Here is a 22,257-nt window from a genome sequence, read left to right on the forward strand (position 1 = left end):
CACTTGTATTAGGTTCTTAATTTTCTTTGAAGTGTAACTGCATGAGTCTTTTCAATGCACCATAAAACTAAAGACCTAACCACCTGCAGTAATTAGAGATCCTACCATACTTTTTTCAACAGCAGACATGTTAATTGTGATGTGCTGACTAATTTCCAGGTTGGGTAATTTAAAAATTTTCTATGTCATTTCAAATTGATAAAGAATTCTCCACTTCCTGACTGAAACTTTTGCATAGTGCTTCTGTGCATTGTTAAAATGCTGCTATGTTCTGCAGCAGAGGTGGTTTCATTTTGGTGGTAAATGAAGAAATTTCTAACTATATTATCTGTAAATCCCATTGTTGCCAACTCTCATAATTTTATTCGGAGTCTTATAATATTTGTTTTCTTCTTTTAGAGCCCTGGCTGCTGGAATCAAGCAATTGGATATGAATCTCAGTGTGCATGGTTGCTTGCTTTTTTTCAAGTAAGTTTCTCATGGTGGCGGAATGTGAACCCGGTGCACTCTATAGATTCAGAAACCAGAAAGCAAATGAAAAGAATCCCAAATGTATTGTTATTAAGTAGGGCTGTCAGGCGATTAATCTCACTGTTAAACAATAATAGAATACCATTTATTTAAATATTTTGGATATTTTCTACATTTTTAAATATATTTTTTTCAATTACAACACAAAATACAAAGTGTACAGTGCTCACTTTGTATTTATTTTTGATTAAAAGTATTTGCACTGTAAAAACACAAAAGAAACAGTATTTTTCAATTCACCTAATACAAGTACTATGGTGCAATCTCTTTATCATTAAAGTTGAACTTACAAATGTAGAATTATGTACAAAAAAACTGCATTCAAAAATAAAACAACGTAAAATGTTAGAGCCTGCAAGTCCACTCAGTCCTATTTCTTGTTCAGCCTATTGCTCAGACAAACAAGTTTGTTTACATTTGCAGGAGATAATGCTGCCCACTTCTTGTTTACAATGTCACCTGAAAGTGAGAACAGGCATTCTCATGGCACGGTTTTAGCTGGCGTCACAAGATATTTATGTACTAGATATACTAAAGATTCATATGTCCCTTCATGCTTCAATCACCATTCCAGGGGACGTGCCCATGCTGATGACTGGTTCTACTCAATAACAGTCCAAAGCCATGTGGACCTATGCATGTTCATTTTCATTATCTGAGTCAAATGCCACCAGCAGAATCTTGATTTTCTCTTTTGGTGGTTCGGGTTCTGTAGTTTCCGATTTGGAGTGTTGCTCTTTTAAGACTTCTAAAAGCACACTCCACACTTTGTCCCCCTCAGATTTTGGAAGACACTTCAGATTCTTAAACCTTGGATCCAGTGCTGTAGCTATCTTTAGAAATTTCACATTGGTACCTTCTTTGTGTTTTGTCAAATCTGCAGTGAAAGTGTTCTTAAAATGAACAACATGTGTTGGGTCATCATCTGAGACTACTATAACATGAAATATATGGCAGAATGCATGTAACAGAGCAGGGGACATATAATTCTCCCCCAAGGACTTCAGTCACAAATTTAATTACTGCATTATTTTTTTTCGAGCGTCATCAGCATGGAAGCATGTCCTCTGGAATGGTGGCTGAAGCATGAAGGGGCATACGAATGTTTAGCATATCTGGCACATCAATAACGTGCAATGCCACCTACAAAAGTCCCATGCAAATGCCTTACTTTCTGGTGACACTGTAAATAAGAAGAGGGCAATATTATCACCTGCAAATGTAAACAAACTTGTTTGTCTTAGCAATTCGCTGAACAAGAAGTAGGACTGAGTGGACTTGTAGGCTCCGAAGTTTAATATTGTTTTGGTTTTGAGTGAAGTTATGTAACAAAAAAAGCTACAACTGTCAATTGCACTTTTACGATAAAGAGATTGCATACAGTACTTGTATGAGGTGAACTGAAAAATACTGTCTTTTGTTTATTATTTTTACAGTGAAAATATTTATAATAAAAATATACACTTTGATTTCAGTTAAAACACAGAATACAATATATATGAAAATGTAGAAAACAGCCAAAATATGTAATTAATTTCAATTGGTATTCTATTGTTTTACAGTGCAATTAAAACTGTGATTAATTGCGATTAATTTTTTTTAGTTAATCACGTGAGTTAACTGCGATTAATCGACAGCCCTATTTTTAAGCCAATCTCATGATTTTGGGGCCTGACTCGTGATTTTGAATGCTTGGGTTTGGCAATCCTGAAATGACTCTGTAACATACATTCTGGCTTGAAGGCTGTATTGGTGCAAATCATTACCAAGATTACACTTTAAAAGAATATTATTTTCCCCTTGTAATCCCCATTCAACATTTAATAACTTTTCTGGATGTCCAGAAACACAAGTTATAAATTAAAACCTGGGCTTAGCATATGCTTTCATTTTCCCAGGGATTTATATACAATAAAACACCTGAACTGTCTAGCAGCAGTCGAATTCAGTAGAAAGAATGTCTTTGAATCATATATAGGGCCTGATGCGCCAAGGTACTGAGTGTTCTCAACTTCCACTGACTACATTGGCAGTAGAAGGTGCTCAGCGACATGACTGCATGTTGACACAGGATTCTGAGAACAGTGTTTGCATAATAGCACAAATTTACCCTCAGGAGCAATGCAACCATCATGTTATCAGCTTGTGTCGTGATAGAATGAAATATCAACTGGACCAATGACCTCTTCATGCACCATTCTTAAAACAGTTACTTATGGAACTTTTCTTTATCCCTGAAACCACATACAAGGCCTTAGTACAACATTGCATCCTCTTTCACAATCAAAATTGAAAGAAGTGTTTGTGGGGTATAATCATGGGATATTATTATTGTGTTTGGAATATGTGTATGATTGTTATTGAGGTTCTGATTATTATTATATAGCACCAAAAGTGTGCCGACTGTTTTATAGACAACTAAGAGCTGGTATCCTGTAATTGATGCTGTAGGGGGTAGACCCCTAGGCTTGCCACAGTGAGTAGACATAACTGGCTGAAACTTTTGGGAGGGGGTGTGAATTTTCAAAACTTTCCTGGAGTTAATCCATTTTGAATTATTGAAACGTATAATCTGGTTTCATAAACTAATTGGTTCAAATCGGAAAAATCACTTTGGGAGCGGATCTCATCTGTGTTTTGACCATTGCAAGCAGTAAAACTTGGAGCCACTGATGGAATATCCTGTGACAAGGTGATCACTGTAGTGTCAATCCTGTTACCAGGCGAATTTGTGCTCTGGTAGAGGTTTTATTGTGTGGTTCCATGGAATCCCTGTTCACATGTCTCCTCAGGTGATGTGCTGCTAACTCCCAGAGCTGAATAGACCAGCGTGCGCGCTGTGCGCCTGTCCTGGGCAGGGTGACTCTCAGCTGGCGGCTGCTACAGGCTGTGTCTTTAAATGTGTCAGCTCAGCCGCTTCGCCTTAGGCGGCTGCTGCTGCTGCGGTCTCCGCTCCAACTCCCTCTACCTCCCCCACCGTGCTCACCGCGCCTGCGCCACGGCTGCTGGAGCTAGGACTCTCCCCTCCTCCGCTACAGAGTCCGCAGATCTTTTGTCTGAGGCTGGGCAGCGGCGGCTGCTCCCCGGATCGCTCCCAGCCAGCGAAGAAGGAGCCGGAGAACCCGTGCAGGGCATCGGATCCCAGACGCCGGGCGATTCTAGGGGTGACCCTAGCACCGCTGGCTCCTGTATACAAACAAATGGGGGGAGGAAGGCTACTCTTAAGGTGGACTTGCTCTTAAGGTGGAATTTTTTTTAAGGTGGACTTGCTCTTAAGGTGGATTTTTTTTAAGGTGGAATTCTTTTGTTTTTAAAGTGGACTTGCTCTTGCATCAGCGGCTTTGGAGTGGGAAGGGCTGGGATTTCATCATGGGTAGAGGTTCTTAGCACAAAATCGGCAGGACAACTCCTCTTGATATCACTAGGCTGGTAGCAGGGGATGGGAAAGGCCTGTTGTTAGGGAACAGACATCTCTCCAGCCTCTAACAATGACTAAACCCCAATCCTTCTCCAGGAAAAGGCAGCCCATGGAAGAAGAAGAGGTGGGAATGAAAAGCCAGATGTTTAGTTGCCGAGAGGTTGATAGAAGAGAGACTTTACTTTTTCAACAAGTCTCCAGCTCCTGATTGTTCTTAAGGAGGGGGGTGGGTGGGTTGTTTTTGGTTTTGTTTGTCATTAATATTGGTTTTTAAACTCTATTAAATATTATTATTTACTACCAACCACCTCTCTCGGACACATACTGGAAATGCAAAAGGATAAAGACATGGAGACAGTAGGAAAGTTTGAGTTCAGCAGGAAAGATCTGATCGGACATGGAGCGTTTGCTGTTGTTTTCAAAGGGAGACACAAAGAGGTAAATAATTTTTTCTCTTTTGTCTGTCTTTTCCGCTACTTAAAATGGGGAGGGTTTACCCCTCTTTGTCTGTGGTTGTCCCTATGGTTCTGTACTGTTGTCTCAAATTAAGTTAGTCTGTGTATTTCGTTTATTACAAACCTCCCCAGACAGGTTTGTAGCTAGGTGCCCTGTAAATGCATATGCATTATTATATGTTATTAAGGGACACGTATGTGAGCAGAACCCTTGAAAAAGTCTGTTTGTGGCTGGCCAAAATAAATAGTTTTAAAGTCAGCAACATACGCAGCAGTGAACTATCAATATTGGGTTGTGCTCTGGTGTCCCGTAGAAACGTAATAGATCAAAATAATCTGCCCCCAAACCAGTTCAGTTTCTGAAGTGTATTTGTGTTTGTTAAATGTGTGACTTTTAGAGGAGGGCTGTTGTGGGTCTGGGTTTTTTGGGGGGATCTGTTACGGTTAAATAAGAGGATACAGTCAGTCTGTGTATTTTTCATCATTAAAGCTCAGGATAAGCCCTGGTTCCCAGAATCCATTTATTTGCATTGCTTAAATAAGAGGAGAACTGTAGTATAAAGTAATAAGAAAAACCCAAACCTTGAGAGTTTTCTTTTTTGAGCTGACCAGTCTAATTCAGCAAAGGGCAAGTCTGAACAAGTACAGGGTATCTACTGGGATACTGAATTAGGGCCCTTTACCAATGCTCTGTGACCCCTTTGTCAGACATAATTGTAATCTGGGAGAGGTCTTTGTTTGTTTCTTAATACCATTTAATGCTGAAATTAACATTTATCTCTTAAACTATATATACACATTTAACTTTCAGAAACCTGGGCTGGAGGTAGCTGTAAAGTGTATTAACAAGAAAAACCTTGCAAAATCTCAAACGCTGCTGGGGAAGGAAATCAAAATACTTAAGGTAAAGGCAGAAACTACTTTTTCTCTCCGAATCTCTGTTATATATACGCTGTTATTCCTAGTTTAGCATTCCTGTCTTGTTTTTTCTAGGAACTGAAACATGAAAATATCGTTGCCTTGTATGACTTCCAGGTAATATGTCTGATTACATTGAAGTATTTGAGGGTGGGGGGATGTTGGGTAAAAAGTGTAGATCTTAGAATGTTTGGACAGATGTTCCATTGAGAGCCTACTTATATTAGGAAACGTCTCCCCTTCGTAAGACAGGGAAATGTACTAACATGTCCAAACAGATCACTTATATTGTATTCCAGACCACAACACTCTGATATAATTGCTGGGGAGGGGGGGACCTACTTTGCAAATGTCCCTAGATGTTGTGCAGTGAAGTTTAATTCATGGTGAATATGTTAATGCGTGTCTCCTGGTGGCATTATGAACACAAAAATACAATCATTCTTTTTGGCACTCTGCCTTTTTTTTTTCTTTTGGAGGGTGCACGCACATTCCCTGTTATACGATAATTTGAACGTATATAGAATATAGAAGAGGGGTGAGGTTGACTTTGTGGGCTATGTTTTGTTCAGTGGATCCTATAAATTGCAGTAGACTTATTTTTAGAAGGTTACTGCTTCCTGTAAAGTTGTTTTTTCCCTCCGAGGTCAGCTCTAAGCATCGCTTCTAACAGGCAAGCCTTGATCCTAAGAGACCATTCTGAGGTACTCTGATTATAAAAACCAACTCTGCTAGGCAGCACCCCCCTTCTTACTGTTCTTTGGGACAGGTTTTATTGCACACATGATTAATTATTATTATTATTTTATTTATTATTTTAGTGACAGTAGATTCTCAATGGACTGGAATCCTTTTGTGTACATATGCAGTTAGATCCTAGCATGGGAGAAGTCGGAATGTCTATTTTCAGCCTAACCTCTCTTGTTTGGGAATGACAGCTTTAGTTGGTGCAATCAGACCATGCAGCACCAGGGTTGCTGTTTTTGTTGCTTATCTGTGGTTCAGTATGCTAAGCGATGTCACGTGGCCTGCAGGCCTCCTTGTTTTGTTGACATTCGTCCTGCCCTCCTCCATTGGTGCAGCCAGCCTTTTGCATCACTGTGCAACGAGATCCCCTGCTGGGTGGTAGAGGCTGCCAGCAATGCCTTCTGGGAGCTATAGTCTGCATTCCTCATTTGGTGTTAGTGCTCTTTTACGCAGGACTACATTACCCACCATGCATCTCTCTCTGCTGGGAGATGGGGTAGATGCTGCGAAGGGGAGGTTATGCTGGGTCAGGTACGGTACTTGGAAAGGGAAAGGTTTAATGGTTGTATTTGTTGTTTTTTTTAAAGGCAGATGAGCATGGATTTTTCAGACCCTGTTATCTGGGGGTGGTGTGTGGGAGTTGGGAATAGGATTAGTTCTTGGCAGCATGTCTTGTTAGGGTGACCATAAAATTGGACAGTCCCGATATTTAGGACTTTTTCTTATATAGGCTCTATTACAGACACACACACACACCCATCCTGATTTTTCACACTTGCTGTCTGGTCACCCTATGTCTTGTGCCAAGAGCCCCACTGTCCTGAGAAGCCTGTTTCTTAAATCTGTACAGGATGTGGAGATGGTTGCAAAAAAGTCTTGCACAGTCACAGTGTGTGTGAGCTCTTTCAGTCTGTACAGCTGCAGACTTGGAGATGCAGAGATACTAAAGGAGACAGAATTGGGGGTGGGTGAGAGGTTGCCATCGGGAAGTGGGATCCCTGATTTTGTGTGCGTGCAGTTCTCCATTGCACTCCCTGCACCCCGATTACTGGTCCTGCCTCTAAATGTTCATTGCTGCAGTTCTCATTTCCTTAAATCGTTACATTGCAGGGTTGACCTCTGTCACCAACATTCAAAATGTTTTTGTTTAGCTCCTGCTCCCCCTAACTCCCTGGTGTGATAGAATGGGGGGCTCCTAAATAAATGTCTTTGAAAGGAGAAATTGGAGTGTGGTGGTTCTACATCCCGAATGGGAACATTTCTGACTGATTGTATTTCTCTGAGAGCAAACTTGATTGCTTCATTTTTATTTCCCTATGAAAACAGGCAACTGCAATTACTTGCACTTTTATTTCCCTGAAGCATAAAACTGAAGATATGTTTCCCTTACTTTAGTATTTTTGGCCTTCGCTACTGTGAAGCTATAAATAGTGTTTGCTAGTCTTCCTGTTGCTCTGTGGCTTTTGTTTCAGTTGCATTGTTGTAGTATTGTTTTTTTTTGTTTGCTTTTTTAATTATTCTTCCTCTCTGCCACTCCTGTCTCCAGTGGCTTCTTTAATTCTTACTCCTGTACACTCAAGGAAATGGTTGAGAAAATCACAGAGGGTGTAGATTAGTGGTATTTTTGGTGGGTTTTTTTGCATGTGAAAATAAAGCCTGATGTAGTACTAGATTTCTTCTACAATAACACTGAGTAACTCCATCAGGCTTACTGCGGCAGTGCCACTTATGCCCATTCCCTGGCGCAGTTATTTACCCCCCTCCACCTTCACCCCAGAAAATTGCTGCATTCAGTCCTTTTTGCACAGAGCTTTATAATATTGGATGGCATGACATTTGACATAGGTAAATATTTAATGATGCATAAGGAGACCATATCTGGGCTTTTAGGAGCTGTGAGGGGAGTGTCTAACTGTAACTTCATTAAATTGGAATGGGCTTATAAAATGAAAAATATGTTCCAATTATTATGTGCTCAACTATCATTGAAGTGCTCAGCATGGTCCAGGGATCCCAATGAGACAGTCTCTACACAAGGAGGGGATGGAATTGGGTTTTATCAAGTTTTGCCTTAAAAATACTCATTTGTGAGCACATGCAGAATAGATCTGAGCTGCAAACCTGTCCTTGGAACAATAAACAGTTGGAGAAGTTGGATTTTGGGTTTGCCCTAAATCAAAGTATATTTCTGCCATTGAATAATCACAGATTCTTAGCCCATCTTTTGGAGAGAGGTGTTTTGGGCACTAGCTCTTGGGAGACCTGGATTCAAGTCCCAACCTGTCACAAACTTCCTGTGTGACCTTGGGCAAGTTGCTTAGCATCTCGGTGCTCCAGCTCCCTATATGTAAAATGGAGATAACAGCACTTCCTGTTCTCCCAAGGGTGTTGAGGATAAATGCCTTCAAGGTGTGGAGGCACTCAGAAAGTACTATAACGAATGCAGTGTAAATGCATGGACAGAAAGAAACAGCGCTTTTACAGTGGAAAAAGTACTGTAGTTTGTCTCAATGATCTTTCAAGACACACAGATTTTTGCTCCTGTTTAAAACCCCTAGGGAAGAGCATCCCTTTCATTATCTTTCCAAAGCCCACTCATTTTATTGACCACCATTTCCTGGCTCCAGCTGCTTTCAGAAAACTTCGCTTGTGTCTCTGTGCCTAAGCCATGGATAGACCTTTTGTGCTGTTACCCTTTTACCTTTGTCCAATGGAGTTCGAACAGAGGTGCCTAGTGGCACATCTGGTTTATAGTATATGCTGCCAATGTGCTGATGTATCCTAAAAGCCTCATCAGATAGAAAATAGAGGTCTTCAGGCTCTTTTTAAAGAGGGCAGAACGGGGTGTCACTCCTCAGGGCTGGAGGGAAGGGCAGTCTAAAGAGACAAGGATTTGGAGATAATGATGGCTTAGCGGCATAAGGATCAGGATTGGCAATAACTAGGCTCCTTAGAACCAGGGGTTCGGCACCCATGTGTGGATCAACTCAACTTCCTCTGTTTAAGGCTAATAAATTGAAATCCATGTAACTTGCTGGATGGGGGAACCTGTGTAATGAGACCTTTGGCCGTGGCTACATTCAAAAATTTAAAGCGCTCCTGCAGCAGCGCTTTGAAGTGTGAGTGTAGTTGCGACACCAGCGCTGGGAGAGAGTTCTCCCAGTGCTTCAGGTACTCCAGCTCCAGGGGATAGTTTCAGTGCAACTGGGAGCAACGCTCCCACTGTGGGCACGGTTACACTGACGCTTTACAGCGCGGTATCTTGCAGCGCTTCAGAGGGAGTTTTTTTTGCACCCCCGAGTGAGAAGGTTGCAGGGCTGTAAAGCGCCAGTGTGGCAGGCCTTAGAAACTAGGGGGTATGAATATTCAGCTGTGACGGTGAAGGAGGCGGTTGGAGGATTGGAAGGTTCGGTGCTTCTAAGGTCTGCCTGATTTGGGGAGTGCTCTTTCCTGGGGCTGCTTTCTCCAGCACTAGGTTTAAAGTGCCTCAGGCTGTTGTGGTTGGCTGGGGTCCTTATGACACAGGGAAAGCGTGGGTTGTGCCCTGTTCCCCTGTGCCAGATGCTGCGGAGCGGTGGTATGTAGGGTGTTATGCCACCTGAGTTTCCCTGTTGGGATTGATTTGCCTTTGAGAGGTCTGGCTGGCTTCAGGGGCAGTTGTGCTGTAAACAGTGCAAAGTTGCCCGTATCTAGTCTACGCGGTAATGTCCTATACCCGTCTAGGACTCGTCTGTGTAGTGACGCTAATGATCTTGTTAAATATCAGGGGTAAAACCGGGTGTTAGTCTGTATCACAAACAACGAGGAGTCCAGTGGCACCTTAGAGACTAACGTTTATTTGAGCTAAGCTTCATAGGTAAAAAAAACTCTATCTACTTGCAGATGATCTTGGTCCTTTGTGAAGAGAAGCGTTTGCGATAGTGGAATTATTAATTCACCATATGGGACATACAGCCTAATCTGCTGTTTGACTCCCACAAGGGACTACTTTAAGTAAGGGGCGTTAATAATATTTTTCAGTAATTGGATTGTGTTCTATCACTGCGAGTATCAGGCACAACACGGGGAAGCAAATGAAAACCCAACACCTCCTTGAGTGTGGATGTTCTGTCCCGTCTAGTGGCACCAAGAGAGAGAGATTATGAGTTTGCTCATACCAACCTTAGCTACAGGCCAGTTGGCTTTTTAGCGCATAGTTACAGGAAGGCTCATACGTACTAGTGCAGACTGTCCCGCGTTCAATCCTGCTGCCCAACCAGTCTTAGCGTTCACAAACATCGCCACTAACTAGAATTGGAAAAGAACCCCGCCTTAGTTCCCACCACTACCACAAAGGCTTTGCCTGACAAATTGCACCTCCATTGCGTTTCTGAAAGGCAAATATTAGAGGGTAGCCGTGTTGTCTGGATCTGGGAAAAGCAACAGAGAGTCCTGTGGCACCTTATAGACTTACAGATGTACTTGGAAGCATGAAGCTGTGGGTGAATACCCACTTCGTCAGACGCGATTCACACCTCTCAACTGCTAGACATAGGGCCTCACCCCTCTTCTGACTGAACTACCTCGTTATCCTGCAGACTGATTCGCCGTCATTACTAATAGCTGCCTCTGGAAATTTCCCATTACATGTCTTCTGATGAAGTGGGTATTCACCCACGAGAGCTCTATCTGGGACAAAGCAAGGAAATTCACCATCATGGATCGAATTGAAGGAGACAGAGCCTTGAGCAGCATCAGTCATTATTGTGGCCCTGCAGGACCAACTTCCTTGCGGCTCATGCACATTGAACGGACGTGGGGCAACTGGGATTGCAAGGCTGCTATGAGAGAAGGCCATTGGGCTAGACGATTCAGACTATTCCAGTGCCAGACTCAGAAAGAGCACAAAGCCAGCCAAAGAATACTATCATTCTCTTCTCTTGGAGCCTGCTTGTCAGCAGCAATGCCTCACAGTCAGTGGGATCAAAAGGGCTAAATTAGTGGGTGCCTGAAGGATGTCCTTTGCCAAGGAGATTGGCCAAGTGTGGCAGCTTTGGGTGGTATGCTCGCACCTTGTGTGTGATTCCCCCCCCCCCCCCCTTCCCCACCATATAGGCTTGCTTATCTTTTGACTTGAAAAGGTTTGTTTGTGACCTTGTTGTTGTTGGGCTTATCTCGATGCACAACAGGACCTCTGCTGCATGCTTGCTGGGCGTCCTTTTGTTCTTGGCCGATCCACTTGTTCGCCACCCAAAAAAGGCCACTTACTGTGCCTGGCAGCTTTCAGATGCCAGCTAACATTTGAGTTTTTTTTTTGGTTTTGAGGAATTACTTTTTGACACTGGTTGTCTCAGGACACAGGATTCCGAGTATGCCATTATGAAACTCACTAAAAAACAATCTGAATTTTGCCTGAGTGTGGACTTCGAGGGTCTTTCAGACCCCTTCTAAACCCTTCTCTTATTCATGTCCCGAAGTGAAGTTGGGCACCATATCGCCTTGTTTGAGCCTGGGGTTTTGTTTCTTTTTTTCATTTTGCCCAGGCCATTATTTCTGGGAATGGGCCCCGCCAAAAACCAAATATCTTTTCTTCTGTGCCTCAGTTGTGGATGTTAATGATGGGATCCATGCTGCGCATGGTCACCCTCTCTTTCCGCATGGCAGGAAATACCCTGGTGATGAAGCACAGAGTCCTGTGGCACCTTATGACTAACTGTCAATACCCTGTTCGGGCCCCCAGAGGATTCAGTGGGCTGGGGCCAAAGCATTTCGGGGGTGCCTTCCGTAAAAAAAGGTTCAATACTATAGAATACTTATATTCTCATGGGGCCCCATTGCGGCCGGCAGAATGCCCATCCCGTGCCCTGCTCCCTCCCCCACCGGGCGACCCTGACCTGTTGACTTGAAATTGGTCAGGCGTTAATTGTGAAAACCTGGTGAGATCCATAATACTTGTGGCGGAAGGTCTGAAAGTAAGTCTCGGGGAATCATCTTTTCTGTATTCAGAGGGGTTTAACTGGTGCATAGGTAACTGTTTGTTTTTTATAATCTCGTGGAACCAACAAAAACAAATAAATAAATAAAAGGTCTCCTAGGTGTCCACACTCTTCTAAAGGCCAAGGAAACCTCTGGCAAATGTTTCCACTCATTATAACCCTCTGAATATTGAGGTGATATTTTTTAGATGGAGTGGTCTTGTTGCAGTTTTGAAATTATGATCACTATATTTTATTCACCGTGTTCTTATAGTCTGGTGATTGGGCCTTCTACCTGTGTTTTCCTCACATGACGCTATGTCTCTCACGAGCTGGTGACAGGGAGAGTTAATAGTCTCTGTAGTTTCCTTCTAGAAAAGGCAGCATTACTCAGCCTGTAACGAGAGAGATTAAGGGATGTCTCCAAAGAGTAATTGGAAACTGGAGTGTGGTGGTGTTTTGAATTGGACAGTGAAGCTCCAGTTACTGTTGAGGTGCTGTTCGTTCTGCTGGTGTTTAGGCTGTGTCAGCATTTCCATTATGACAACCTGCACTATGAAATTTTCATGATTGGACTGTAAAAACATTTAGTCTGAATGGGAAGAGCAGGGTGATTTGGAGTTTGAAGGGCAACCAGTAATCTATATGGTATTAGAGTCCCAGGCATGGAGACGAGGGGAGTGAAGACCCTACCACCCCACCAGCTCATTTGTGGTGTAACCTTGCACCCAAGAGGAAGGTTGGAAAAGGAAGCTGTGCTCTATGGAGAGCAAAGTGCTTGTTACACCCTGGAGAAGAGTAAGATGGACAGCCCTCAAGGGAGAAGTGGGACCCTATAAAAAGGCTAGGTAGAGATAGATTTTTGTGTCTCATTTATTTTTGTTTGGGTCTTCTGAGAAGATTTGGCCAGTGGATGAAGTGTCCAGCTCACAAATTAACCAAGCAGATCACAAACAATATCTTTATTTTACAGATGGGAGAAACTGAGTCACAGAGTGCCCATAATCATCCAGCAGACTAGTGGCAGAACTGGAAAAAGAACCCACATCTCCTGAATTCCAGTCCCTGTATTATCCTCTAGGCCGCTCATGCTTGAAATGTCGTGTCTGGACAATTTGAGCATCTAGCTGCCTTGTAGCCAGTAAAGAAATTAGCATCAGGACAACAGGAGGAATTAAGTCACCTGAGCTAGCATCTTAGTAATCAAGTAGACATTAAGTATCACTTGTGGGGAATGAAAGATGCTGAATTTAAAGCCATTATAGATATTATTTAGCAAAGCATCTTACATCTACAACAAAGAAAAACCTTCCAGCCCGTTCCAGTCCATCTTTGTATTCCCAGATGATGGCGAGGGGAGGCTGCTAGTGAGATGAGAAATCACACGGCAGGTATTGAGAGGTGAAGTAGCACGTACACAGAGGCAAAAAGATGTAGCGCCAATTCGTAGTTATGTAACCAATAGAGTCTCTAATCCCTTCTTAACGTACATGTCACCGACAAGTGGGGAATCGTACTGGCTGGAGGCTTTTTCAGGCTGGTCCGAATGTATTTTCCTGTGAAAATCTAGTCAGCACGTGATGTATCTTGTAATGCAGCAGCAGCCAGCAAAGTAACATTGAGACGAGTTATTTCTTCTCTCCCATTCTTTGCAGTTAAACTGCTGGACGTTTCAGGCTCTGCTTCTATCTGGCTTCTGACTGTCAGTTTTCTCATATACAAAGGCCCAGACTTGTTCTAAGGGAGAATCTTGTTTCTTTGTTATAATCAATATTTCGCAATGACATGAAGTACGTTTGATTTCCAGAAACAGACATTTGAAAATTATGTAGTATATAGGCATAAAAAGGGAAATTTACAAAGGCCAGTTAGTCAACCAACTCTCATTGACAGTCCAGTCGGAGTTGGGCAAATTACTCCCAGTAGTGCCTTTGAAAATCACCCCCAAATGTCTATGATAGATTAGATTAAATTAGTTGAGGCCCAATGTTTAGGATTTGCCATTTAAGACAAAAAAATTTTTTACAGGACCTATTAACAGAACTGTGCTTATGAGATCTATAACCAGACCTTCGAGGAAAACAACTCTTTCTTTGTTTGGATTTAAATATACTTCCAGGATATTTGCAATGGAAAGGATTCAGTATTGTGTTAGTACAGCAGAATCAGAAGGAGAAACTGACCAGTGTAGTCTCACCACCTGATTACCCAGTGCCCTGTGCCTTGCGTAGGCACTTAGGCCAGTGCCAAATAGTACCAGTCTGACTTGGTAGCATTTTACACACGTTGCCCCAGCATGAATCGCTGCTCCAGGTGGAGAGGAGTGGGCTTGAGCTCTGTAACCTGAGTGATATCCAGAAAGGAAATACAGAATAAATAGAGAAAAGCAAATTAGATTTTCTGGTTTTTAGCATCACTGTTTTGAAAAATTTGCTCAAACATAGGGATTTCAATCTACACATTGCTTGGTTTGAACGGGAGAGATTTCTTTTTACAAATATTGAATGCACCATATTAAGAAACATCTGTTTTTATTAGCAAACAGACAACTCCCTTTCCCACTCTAATATCAGAGCATTGGAAAGTCCCAGCTGGTTCAGGGTGCTGCTACTTTTTCCTTAGACAAACTTCCTGCCCTTTCACAGCTGCTGCAAGGATTATACCACATGCTCTCGGATCTTACTGCCACTGTAATAACTGGCCAGCTGAGGGCACCAACTGGTACAGGTGGCATCTCAGTAAACCCCTGACATGAAGAAACGTAGCTCCTGTAAGAAGCCACTGTCCCAGGAAGCGGGAGTCTTGAACACACTCTGACCCATGTTTTCTTCTGTAAGCAGTAACTTACTGTCATCTACATCTCGGCAGGACTATGGCATCCTGTCAAAGTTTGCCACTTTCATCTGTGGGTTCTTGCTGCGACACGTTACACTGGTTTTTTTTTCTTGAGGTATGTGTCATAGAAGTGTCTCCGATGCAGCTTTCAGTGGTTGCTTTAGGCCCGTGGTCCCCAACCTTTTTCGTCTGGCTGGCACCGGACAACGAGCCACGGAGGACTGTGGCGGTGGACGGGCATCCGCTGAAATTCCGCCAACAAGCGGCAATGTCAACAGGCGTCGCTGCCGAAATGCTGCCGACAAGCTGTGTCATCCAGAGGTGTCACTGCCAAAATACCACCGAAAATCAGTGACATTTCAGTGGTGACGCCTCTGGATGACGCAGCTTGTTGGTGGCATTTTGGTGGATGCCTGTCCGCCGGCTAGTAAGCAGGCGTGCTTAGGCGCCCCAGTGGGCACCGCGTTGGGGACCCCTGCTTTAGGCGCTTGTTCCATAAAGGCCCAGGCATGTTCTGAGGGAGAGTCTTGTTTTAATGTTTGGAGCTGACATGAAGTCTTCAATCACTGAACAAGGTTTACACAGGGCTTGTAATCTCAGGAATTTGTTAGAAGTGCTGCTTAAAACTTCTGTCAGACCAGGGACTGAGTGTCTGTTCAAGGTCTACAGTGCAATGTGAGCCCAGGGTTCAAACTCAGACTCAGGCCTAACCCCCCCTTCCATCTAAACACAAATTGTGCTGACCCACAGCTCAGACCCCAGACACCCTGGAGGAAGAGGGTCTGAGCCTGAGTCCAGCCGGGACCCAGGGTTCAAGCCCTATTGCTTTGGAGCGTAGACACAGCACCACTGGACTTGTGCTGTGGAACTCCATTGAAAGTATCCCATGTGCCAATTTTCTTTGTTCTCTGGACAATCAAGTTTGGTGGACAGTAGAGTTTTCCCACACTGCACTACCAACGAAGGACTAGAGTGGCCACATATTGGGAAGGTGCTAGTGGGTGGTCGGACTCAGGTCTGCATGGTGCAGTGTAGATGCTGGAGTCCCTGGTTGGGACCCAGGGTTCAACAATTCCTAAACCGGGGTTGCAAGAGTGTAGACACTCAAGCCCTATGTTAACAAATCCTGGGTCTGCTAACTTAAGTTCTACTAACCCTGGGCTTACACTGCAGGGTAGATATACCCTTACAGGCTACTAGGGCCCGGAGAAGGTGAGACTCTTGTTTGAAGGGATGGCTACATTTTAGAAGACTTGTGTTGGTCAGAAGATGATGGATGGTCTCCTTCAGGTGAACTGAGGTTTCATCTGGTTGAGGGCCACCAGGAAAGCAGAATGGTGTTGCTTTCATTTGGCTAAGCTGGTTATTATGTCGTCTTGTGAATAATAATTAAATGGACATTATGGTATTTATCTTGAGGGGTTTTCAACTAACATGCAACCAGACACTGAGGACAGCTGCCTAGGGAGTTATTTATATGTGGAGCACTTTCCTTCTTTTCATGAAATCCACTTAGAAACTTGAGAATTATTTTTCCTGTTGACTTCAGGTCACGTTGTCCCATTGATTTCGCAAGCAGAAGGTACATGGTGTGTGGAAGGGACACCACTGCTTTATGCTCCTGCTGATCCCACAGAAGCCCATCTACGTGGGTTCCCTGAGATCTGCAGGGGCAAGTGGAGGTGGCACCATTCCTTTTTCTGATCACCTCCAAGCGTCAGGACCTTCCTTCTGCCAGGAAATGTTCTGGGTCCAGCTGTCACTGAGGAAGATGGGAATGTGCAGGCAAAATGTGGCCGAGAGTCAGCATGGATGTGTAATGCTGACAGATCGCAGTTGTCGGTGGGTGGGATCGAACCTGGGACCTCTGGAGCTTAGTGCATGAGCCTTTACTGCCTGAGCTAAAAGCCAACTGTCTCTTACCTAAAGCTGTAGAGCAGACTCATTTTAACTCTCTCTAAGTGGTCTTGGTGCCACTCAACGGGACAGAACACCCCACCCAGAAGGTGTGTGGGTTACAGAAGCGCAACCCCTCTATGCGGGTGGTTGCAGGACTCTCACAACCCAAATAAGATCTGGCATTGAGGTATTTGGTGTAATGCCCTGATGCTTTTGCAAACCAAAGCTCTGGATCTGGATACCCCTGAAGTTTGGATCTGAACTCTTGTACCTTGGTCAAGAGAAGGCTTTTCTAGTTGGCTATTGTAGGTCTTAATTAGGACTGAATTTGGAGTATGCTGGGCCTGGATCCACCAAAACACTGGAAAACGCCCTCCAAGTGGCGAGTGGAGTCTGTTATGTGACTTCCAGCTGCTCTCTGCTTTCTACCCCCACATAAGCTCTTTTGCTTCCTGGAGTATATGAGGTGACATGAGTGTGTCTCCTCCTCCCAGTGTAGGACTTCTGCGAGAAGCAAGTGGCAGCCCTACCGCCTGCTGCATGCTTAGTGGTGCATTGCTGGTCCACTCCAGCTGCAGAGCATGGGTCACAAGGGTCCTTCCTGAAACTTGCCCCCTGTTGATATGTCTTTAAAGCTGTGTGGGGGTGCAGTGGCACTGCCATGTTACCATATAGCTATCTGTGCAGAGAGAATGTTACGTTCTTGTAAACCAGTTAATATTAACTTACTGATTTCTCCGCTTCGTGTCCACCTCCCATGTTTGTTTGTTTTGCATCTAAATAAATGTTTGCCTTCCCAATAGCTTGTCTAAAAATATTCCTCAATTCTTTACTGCCAGGGAAATGAAGGAGGTGCATGGTAGGAGCAAGGTGCGGGTGGGAGCCATATGGACCAACAGGGTAGCATGGTCACACTCCATGGTGTTGCTGCATGTTAGGCAAAAAATCCTGTGAATGTTTTCCAGCTGTGTTTATTTTACAGCTACTTAGAGAAAGTTGTTATTGATAAGTGCTCCTGCTATTCAGATCAATGTGACTATTGTCTCTTATCTTGCTTCAGTCCAAATGCGTGCATCAACACAGAGCGATAACACTAGCTTTCCCTCCTCTTTTTAGAGGGTAGTCTATTTAGTCCCAGCTCAGTGGGTGGGAGGAGTGAGGTTTAACCATTCAGAGACACTCCCTCCTGTCTAAGGATATAGCAGGTGCAGCTGCCAGGTTCCATTACCCAAATCAATCCAGCTGGTAACAGGGACCTACATACTAGCTGCAGGCTTTTCAGGCAGCCAAGGGACAGGACCTGCTAAGTGGGGGTTCCGTTCTCTATCCACAGATGATCTAGAATTCGCTCCTACGGTCTTCCTGACTCTGAGCCAGCTGCTGAGTGGAAAGAGAGAGTTGAAAAGACTATGAGTTTGTCTGTGCTACAGTTACACCCCTGCGGCTGGCCCATGTCAAGTGACTTGGGCTCATGGGGCCACGAGGCTGTAATATTTCAGTGTAGATGCTTGGGCTGGAGCCTGAGCTTTGTGACCCTGCCCCCCTTGCATCTGCACGGCACTTTTGCAGCCTGACATGGGCCAGCCATGGGCGTTTACCCACAGACTCACTGTGTTCCAGAGGCAGCCACGGCACCAGGGTCCACTGATTACACCAACAAAAGAAAAGGGTGTGGTGTGGTGCAGAGCCCATCCACAGGGTCCCTGCAGAGAGCCGGGGGGGAGGGGTGGTGATAACATTAGGTGATGGTTTTTTGTTTTGAAGTTCAGTTTGTATCTAACGTTATCTTTCCCCACATCCATTTAGTAACCCTCAGGCTGGGCTCTGAACTATATTGTAGGGTTCTCCTTTTGTTGGTGCAATCAGTGGGCCCTCATGTGAGTCTCATTCATAACAGATGGCCTATATATCCCTGGCTATCTTTACTCAGCAGCTGTCTCCAGATAGTTTGGGAGGCCAGGGTAAGCGGCACATTCGGCATCTGTTGTAAGAGGCAGGAGCCTTCACAGCCAGAGGAAAAGCTCCCAAGCCAGGAGGTCCTTTGTATCTGGGTTTGTCTGTTGGAGCTGATGGGGTGTTGGCTGCACGATCCATCTCCGTAAGATTCCTTTCCACACGAGTGGAAGTATTCCTGTTAGCAAGGCTACTTTCAGCCCTCTGGGCTGACTATGGAACTGTATTTGTCCTGTAAAAGAAACTGGATCAATAGGAAAAGTTTCCAGAAACTATACTTCATGGCCAATAAAGTGACAATCTCTGTGACTGTTTTATTAGCTAGATGGTTTTTGATGTGGACAGTGCTTTGTCATTCATCAATTCTGGTCTATGGGAACTGCTTTGTCAAATGTTTGGTTATGTACAATAATCGTAGCTGTTCTGCCTGTGTGATCTTTTCTAGGCAGAGGTGGGTGGTTCGGGTAATTTCCAGGATAGATTGTGTCTCCATTGTTACTGACTCCATCCTGAATACACTATCTCTGTAAATATAGGTCCCGATCCAAGCCCGCTGAAGTCAATGGAAAGGCACTCATTGACTTCAGTGGAAGTTGAATCAGGTGCTTAATGCTTTTGTGAGGTACCTGACTGACAGCTCTTGAAGCTGAAGTATTCTAGGTCATCTCCACCAGCCTACATAAAGGTCTTGCCTAGAGGCGTTGTTGTTTTGCAGTGTGAAGGTAGTTTACACTGGAATCATATCATAAGGCGGTTTTGAACGTGAAGGCCTTTGTAGTCCACATTTAGTGACAACATTCATGTGTGAATTTTACATAGTGGGGTCGGTTGTGAGATTTGGTCACCACCAGTCTGGGCCAGTCTGGTGTAGAGTTCTGTAAGCTGTTACTATTTTAATGGTCTCCATGGAATGATTTTTAGAGTCTGTGCACATCTGAGTTGACTGTTGTCCACATTGTCAAACCATCCTCACGATGGATCACTGGTGAGTGTGTGTTACTCGTCCCCGCTCTGTGCCTGATGCACAGAGGATGCAAGTCTGTTAAGGCTCCAGCCACCAGAAGGGATGCCTTGGCTGTCTAGCTTAAACTGTAGCATCTCCTGCTATTAGCTCTGGAGGCCCTGTGTTCAGTCCCTGCTGTGTGAACCAAGATGGTGGCCATCATGTTGGGCATCTCTGAGGAGAGACTAAGGATATGCTTGGCATCAGTCTGACCTACCCCCTCATTTCCCCACAGTAGTCTGTTCAGGTCAGTGCTGAGACCCATTAATGGCAGATTTTTCTCTCCCTTGACTTCTAGTTTGTGTCCGAGAATGAGGAAATGTTAACAATAGGCCCCATACAGCAATTCCTGGTGACTTTCAAGATCTGGACTTTGTAGCTGTCAAATGTTTTAAATTCCTGATGACAAAGTTTTTTAATATAGGATTCAAAAGGCATTTACACAAAGGCACTGAGCGTATGAACTTCCTTGTCCATGCTGCTGCTTTGTATTTCTTTTCTACTCTGTTCAAACTTACTAAGGTCTTTCTATAAAAGGAAAGGTGGGCTGTATATTTTTTCTTGTCTCCTGTTATCACCAGTCCCATACAGACCAGTGGAAATAGTGCATTATTGAATGAGGTTGTCGTAGTTGTAAGAAAAATGACACCTCTACCTTTTGTCTCCTAACCATTGTGTTAAATTTGGCTGTAGGCCAGGCACCAGGATAGAGACAGGAGAATGATGGCATTATGAGAGCAAACATCCTTGATAGTGTTTTTTTTTTTTTTTAAGCAGTGGTATGAGGATTACAAACTAGGTCAGGAAAAACTAATTTTGATACGTCTACTTCGCTTCTGATATGCCACCTTCCAATCTGTCTGGAAGGGGAATTTAAAGGGTCACGATATTGTTAGGCCTTAGATGTTGTAATAAATTGAACCATCCTTTGATAGCTTTCACAACTGTACCACATTACTTTAAGGATTCCAGCACAGTGCTGATCTACAGCAACTTCTGCTGCACTGCTTAATTAAAATCCTATTTCCTTAACTATTGGTTTGTCTCTCCCAGTGCAAGTGTGTTGGTTTGCAGACAGTAGATTGTCAGTAACTATTTCCCTCCCCTGTCCTTATTTTTAACACTGATTAAAGAGAAACTTCACTGCTAGAGTCTCTAATGGCAGAACTACAAATTGGGCAACAATCCAGGGTGATTCATAGTCCTGCTGAACGCCTTTGGCAATATCCCTCTGACACGACACCTGTACGTATATTGCATGGAAGTGGATTGCAGTCAGTGAGTTGCTATTGCCTGAGAAGAGGACAGAAGCGAATGCAGAGGTTGGAATCCAAGCCCAGTCTCATGCAGTTCTTGTCCTGCACAGAAATGCAACAAAGATGCTCTTGAAAGTATCACAGTAAATTGCTCATGGGCCGAACACAAGAGACCTTTTAAAATTCAGCTTGGCCTGGTAACTGGAGCAGCTGTGAAAGCCGTGAACTGCCAGCCCTTGGGTCTGGGGAGCACTTTGGGCCTGGGGAGCTGTTGGAACATACACTGCCAGGGTGCTGATTGTTTGCATCCCCTCTTAATTCATTGTTGGGGGAAGGCCGCTTACTTTGCATGCTTCTGTTTCTTGGCTTCTATGCATGCCAGGTAGTTAAAGGTCAAGAAAAATATATTTAACTCTTGCTTGCAACCCCTGAAACTCTAAATGTCATTTCCACTACACATCTGAACCAGAACTACTAAGAGGTGGGCGAGGCCTAGACAAAAGGAGCTGTTATGACACAGACTTGACAGACTGCAGAGTCCTTTGAGCAGGCAGGGATGAAAAGAGCAATGGGGAGGGGTTGGGGCTGCTTTTAAAGCTCAAATTTTGAGGCGGGGGTGAAGATTATTGCCTTTTGAAGCTGACGCCCTGCAGAGAGAGGGGAACAGTATAGCAGATGCTGAATGATTTGGTAGCTAAGGCTTTGGCCTGGGACAAGGTAGAGGGGCTTAGTTCCTTGCTCTGCCCCAGATATCAAAGCACCTCCAGGTAGATAAGTCATTGTTTCAGTACCTGGTCTTACTGGAGCTGAGAGTGGCTTTTAGATGTGGACAGATATTTCCTCTGCTTGATTTAAGAGATACCTAGCAAGATCCATTTAAGGAGTCTGTAAATAGACTAGAGATGGGGACCCAGAGGCTGGGATGGTGCAGAAGGGTCTCTGGCTGATGATTATTTAAGGTAACTTTCGGAAGTGACTTTGGTGCCTAAGGCTAATTGAAAGTCAGTGGGACTGACGCTACTAAATTAGGCACTTCTGAAAAATGTTACCCTTAAATTAATAACATTTGTGGGTGTGTTCTTGTACAGGTGCCCAGAGCTTAAAATAAGCATGTTTTTAGCAACTGAATGCCACTGGCTACTCTCATAGTTAGTTAGCTGGTCCTGTCCCCACCCTGTGCTGTGTCTTGTCATAGACCCAGGCTGTGAGCTCTCAGGGGCAGGGACAGTCTGTGTTTTAGTTGTTTGTACAGTTTCTAGCACAATGGAGCTCTGATCGGGGTCCAGAG

At 44.0% G+C, this 22,257-nt stretch overlaps 1 protein-coding gene across 2 annotated transcripts in view; it reads left to right on the forward strand.

The window, feature by feature from the left end:
• Positions 1 to 3,509: 3,509 nt before the first annotated feature.
• The window catches only part of ULK1 (unc-51 like autophagy activating kinase 1), a 106,811-nt gene continuing 88,063 nt past the window's right edge, over positions 3,510 to 22,257 (forward strand). For both annotated transcript variants that reach the window (XM_032805985.2, XM_032805986.2), the window contains exons 1-3: positions 3,510 to 4,387; positions 5,216 to 5,308; positions 5,398 to 5,439. In XM_032805985.2, the coding sequence (XP_032661876.1) occupies positions 4,280 to 4,387; positions 5,216 to 5,308; positions 5,398 to 5,439 (243 nt within the window). In that variant the 5' untranslated portion in view covers positions 3,510 to 4,279. The remainder of the gene's footprint in view (positions 4,388 to 5,215; positions 5,309 to 5,397; positions 5,440 to 22,257) is intronic.

This window comes from Chelonoidis abingdonii, chromosome 22 (assembly GCF_003597395.2).
Source record: "Chelonoidis abingdonii isolate Lonesome George chromosome 22, CheloAbing_2.0, whole genome shotgun sequence".
Taxonomy (NCBI): domain Eukaryota; kingdom Metazoa; phylum Chordata; order Testudines; family Testudinidae; genus Chelonoidis; species Chelonoidis abingdonii.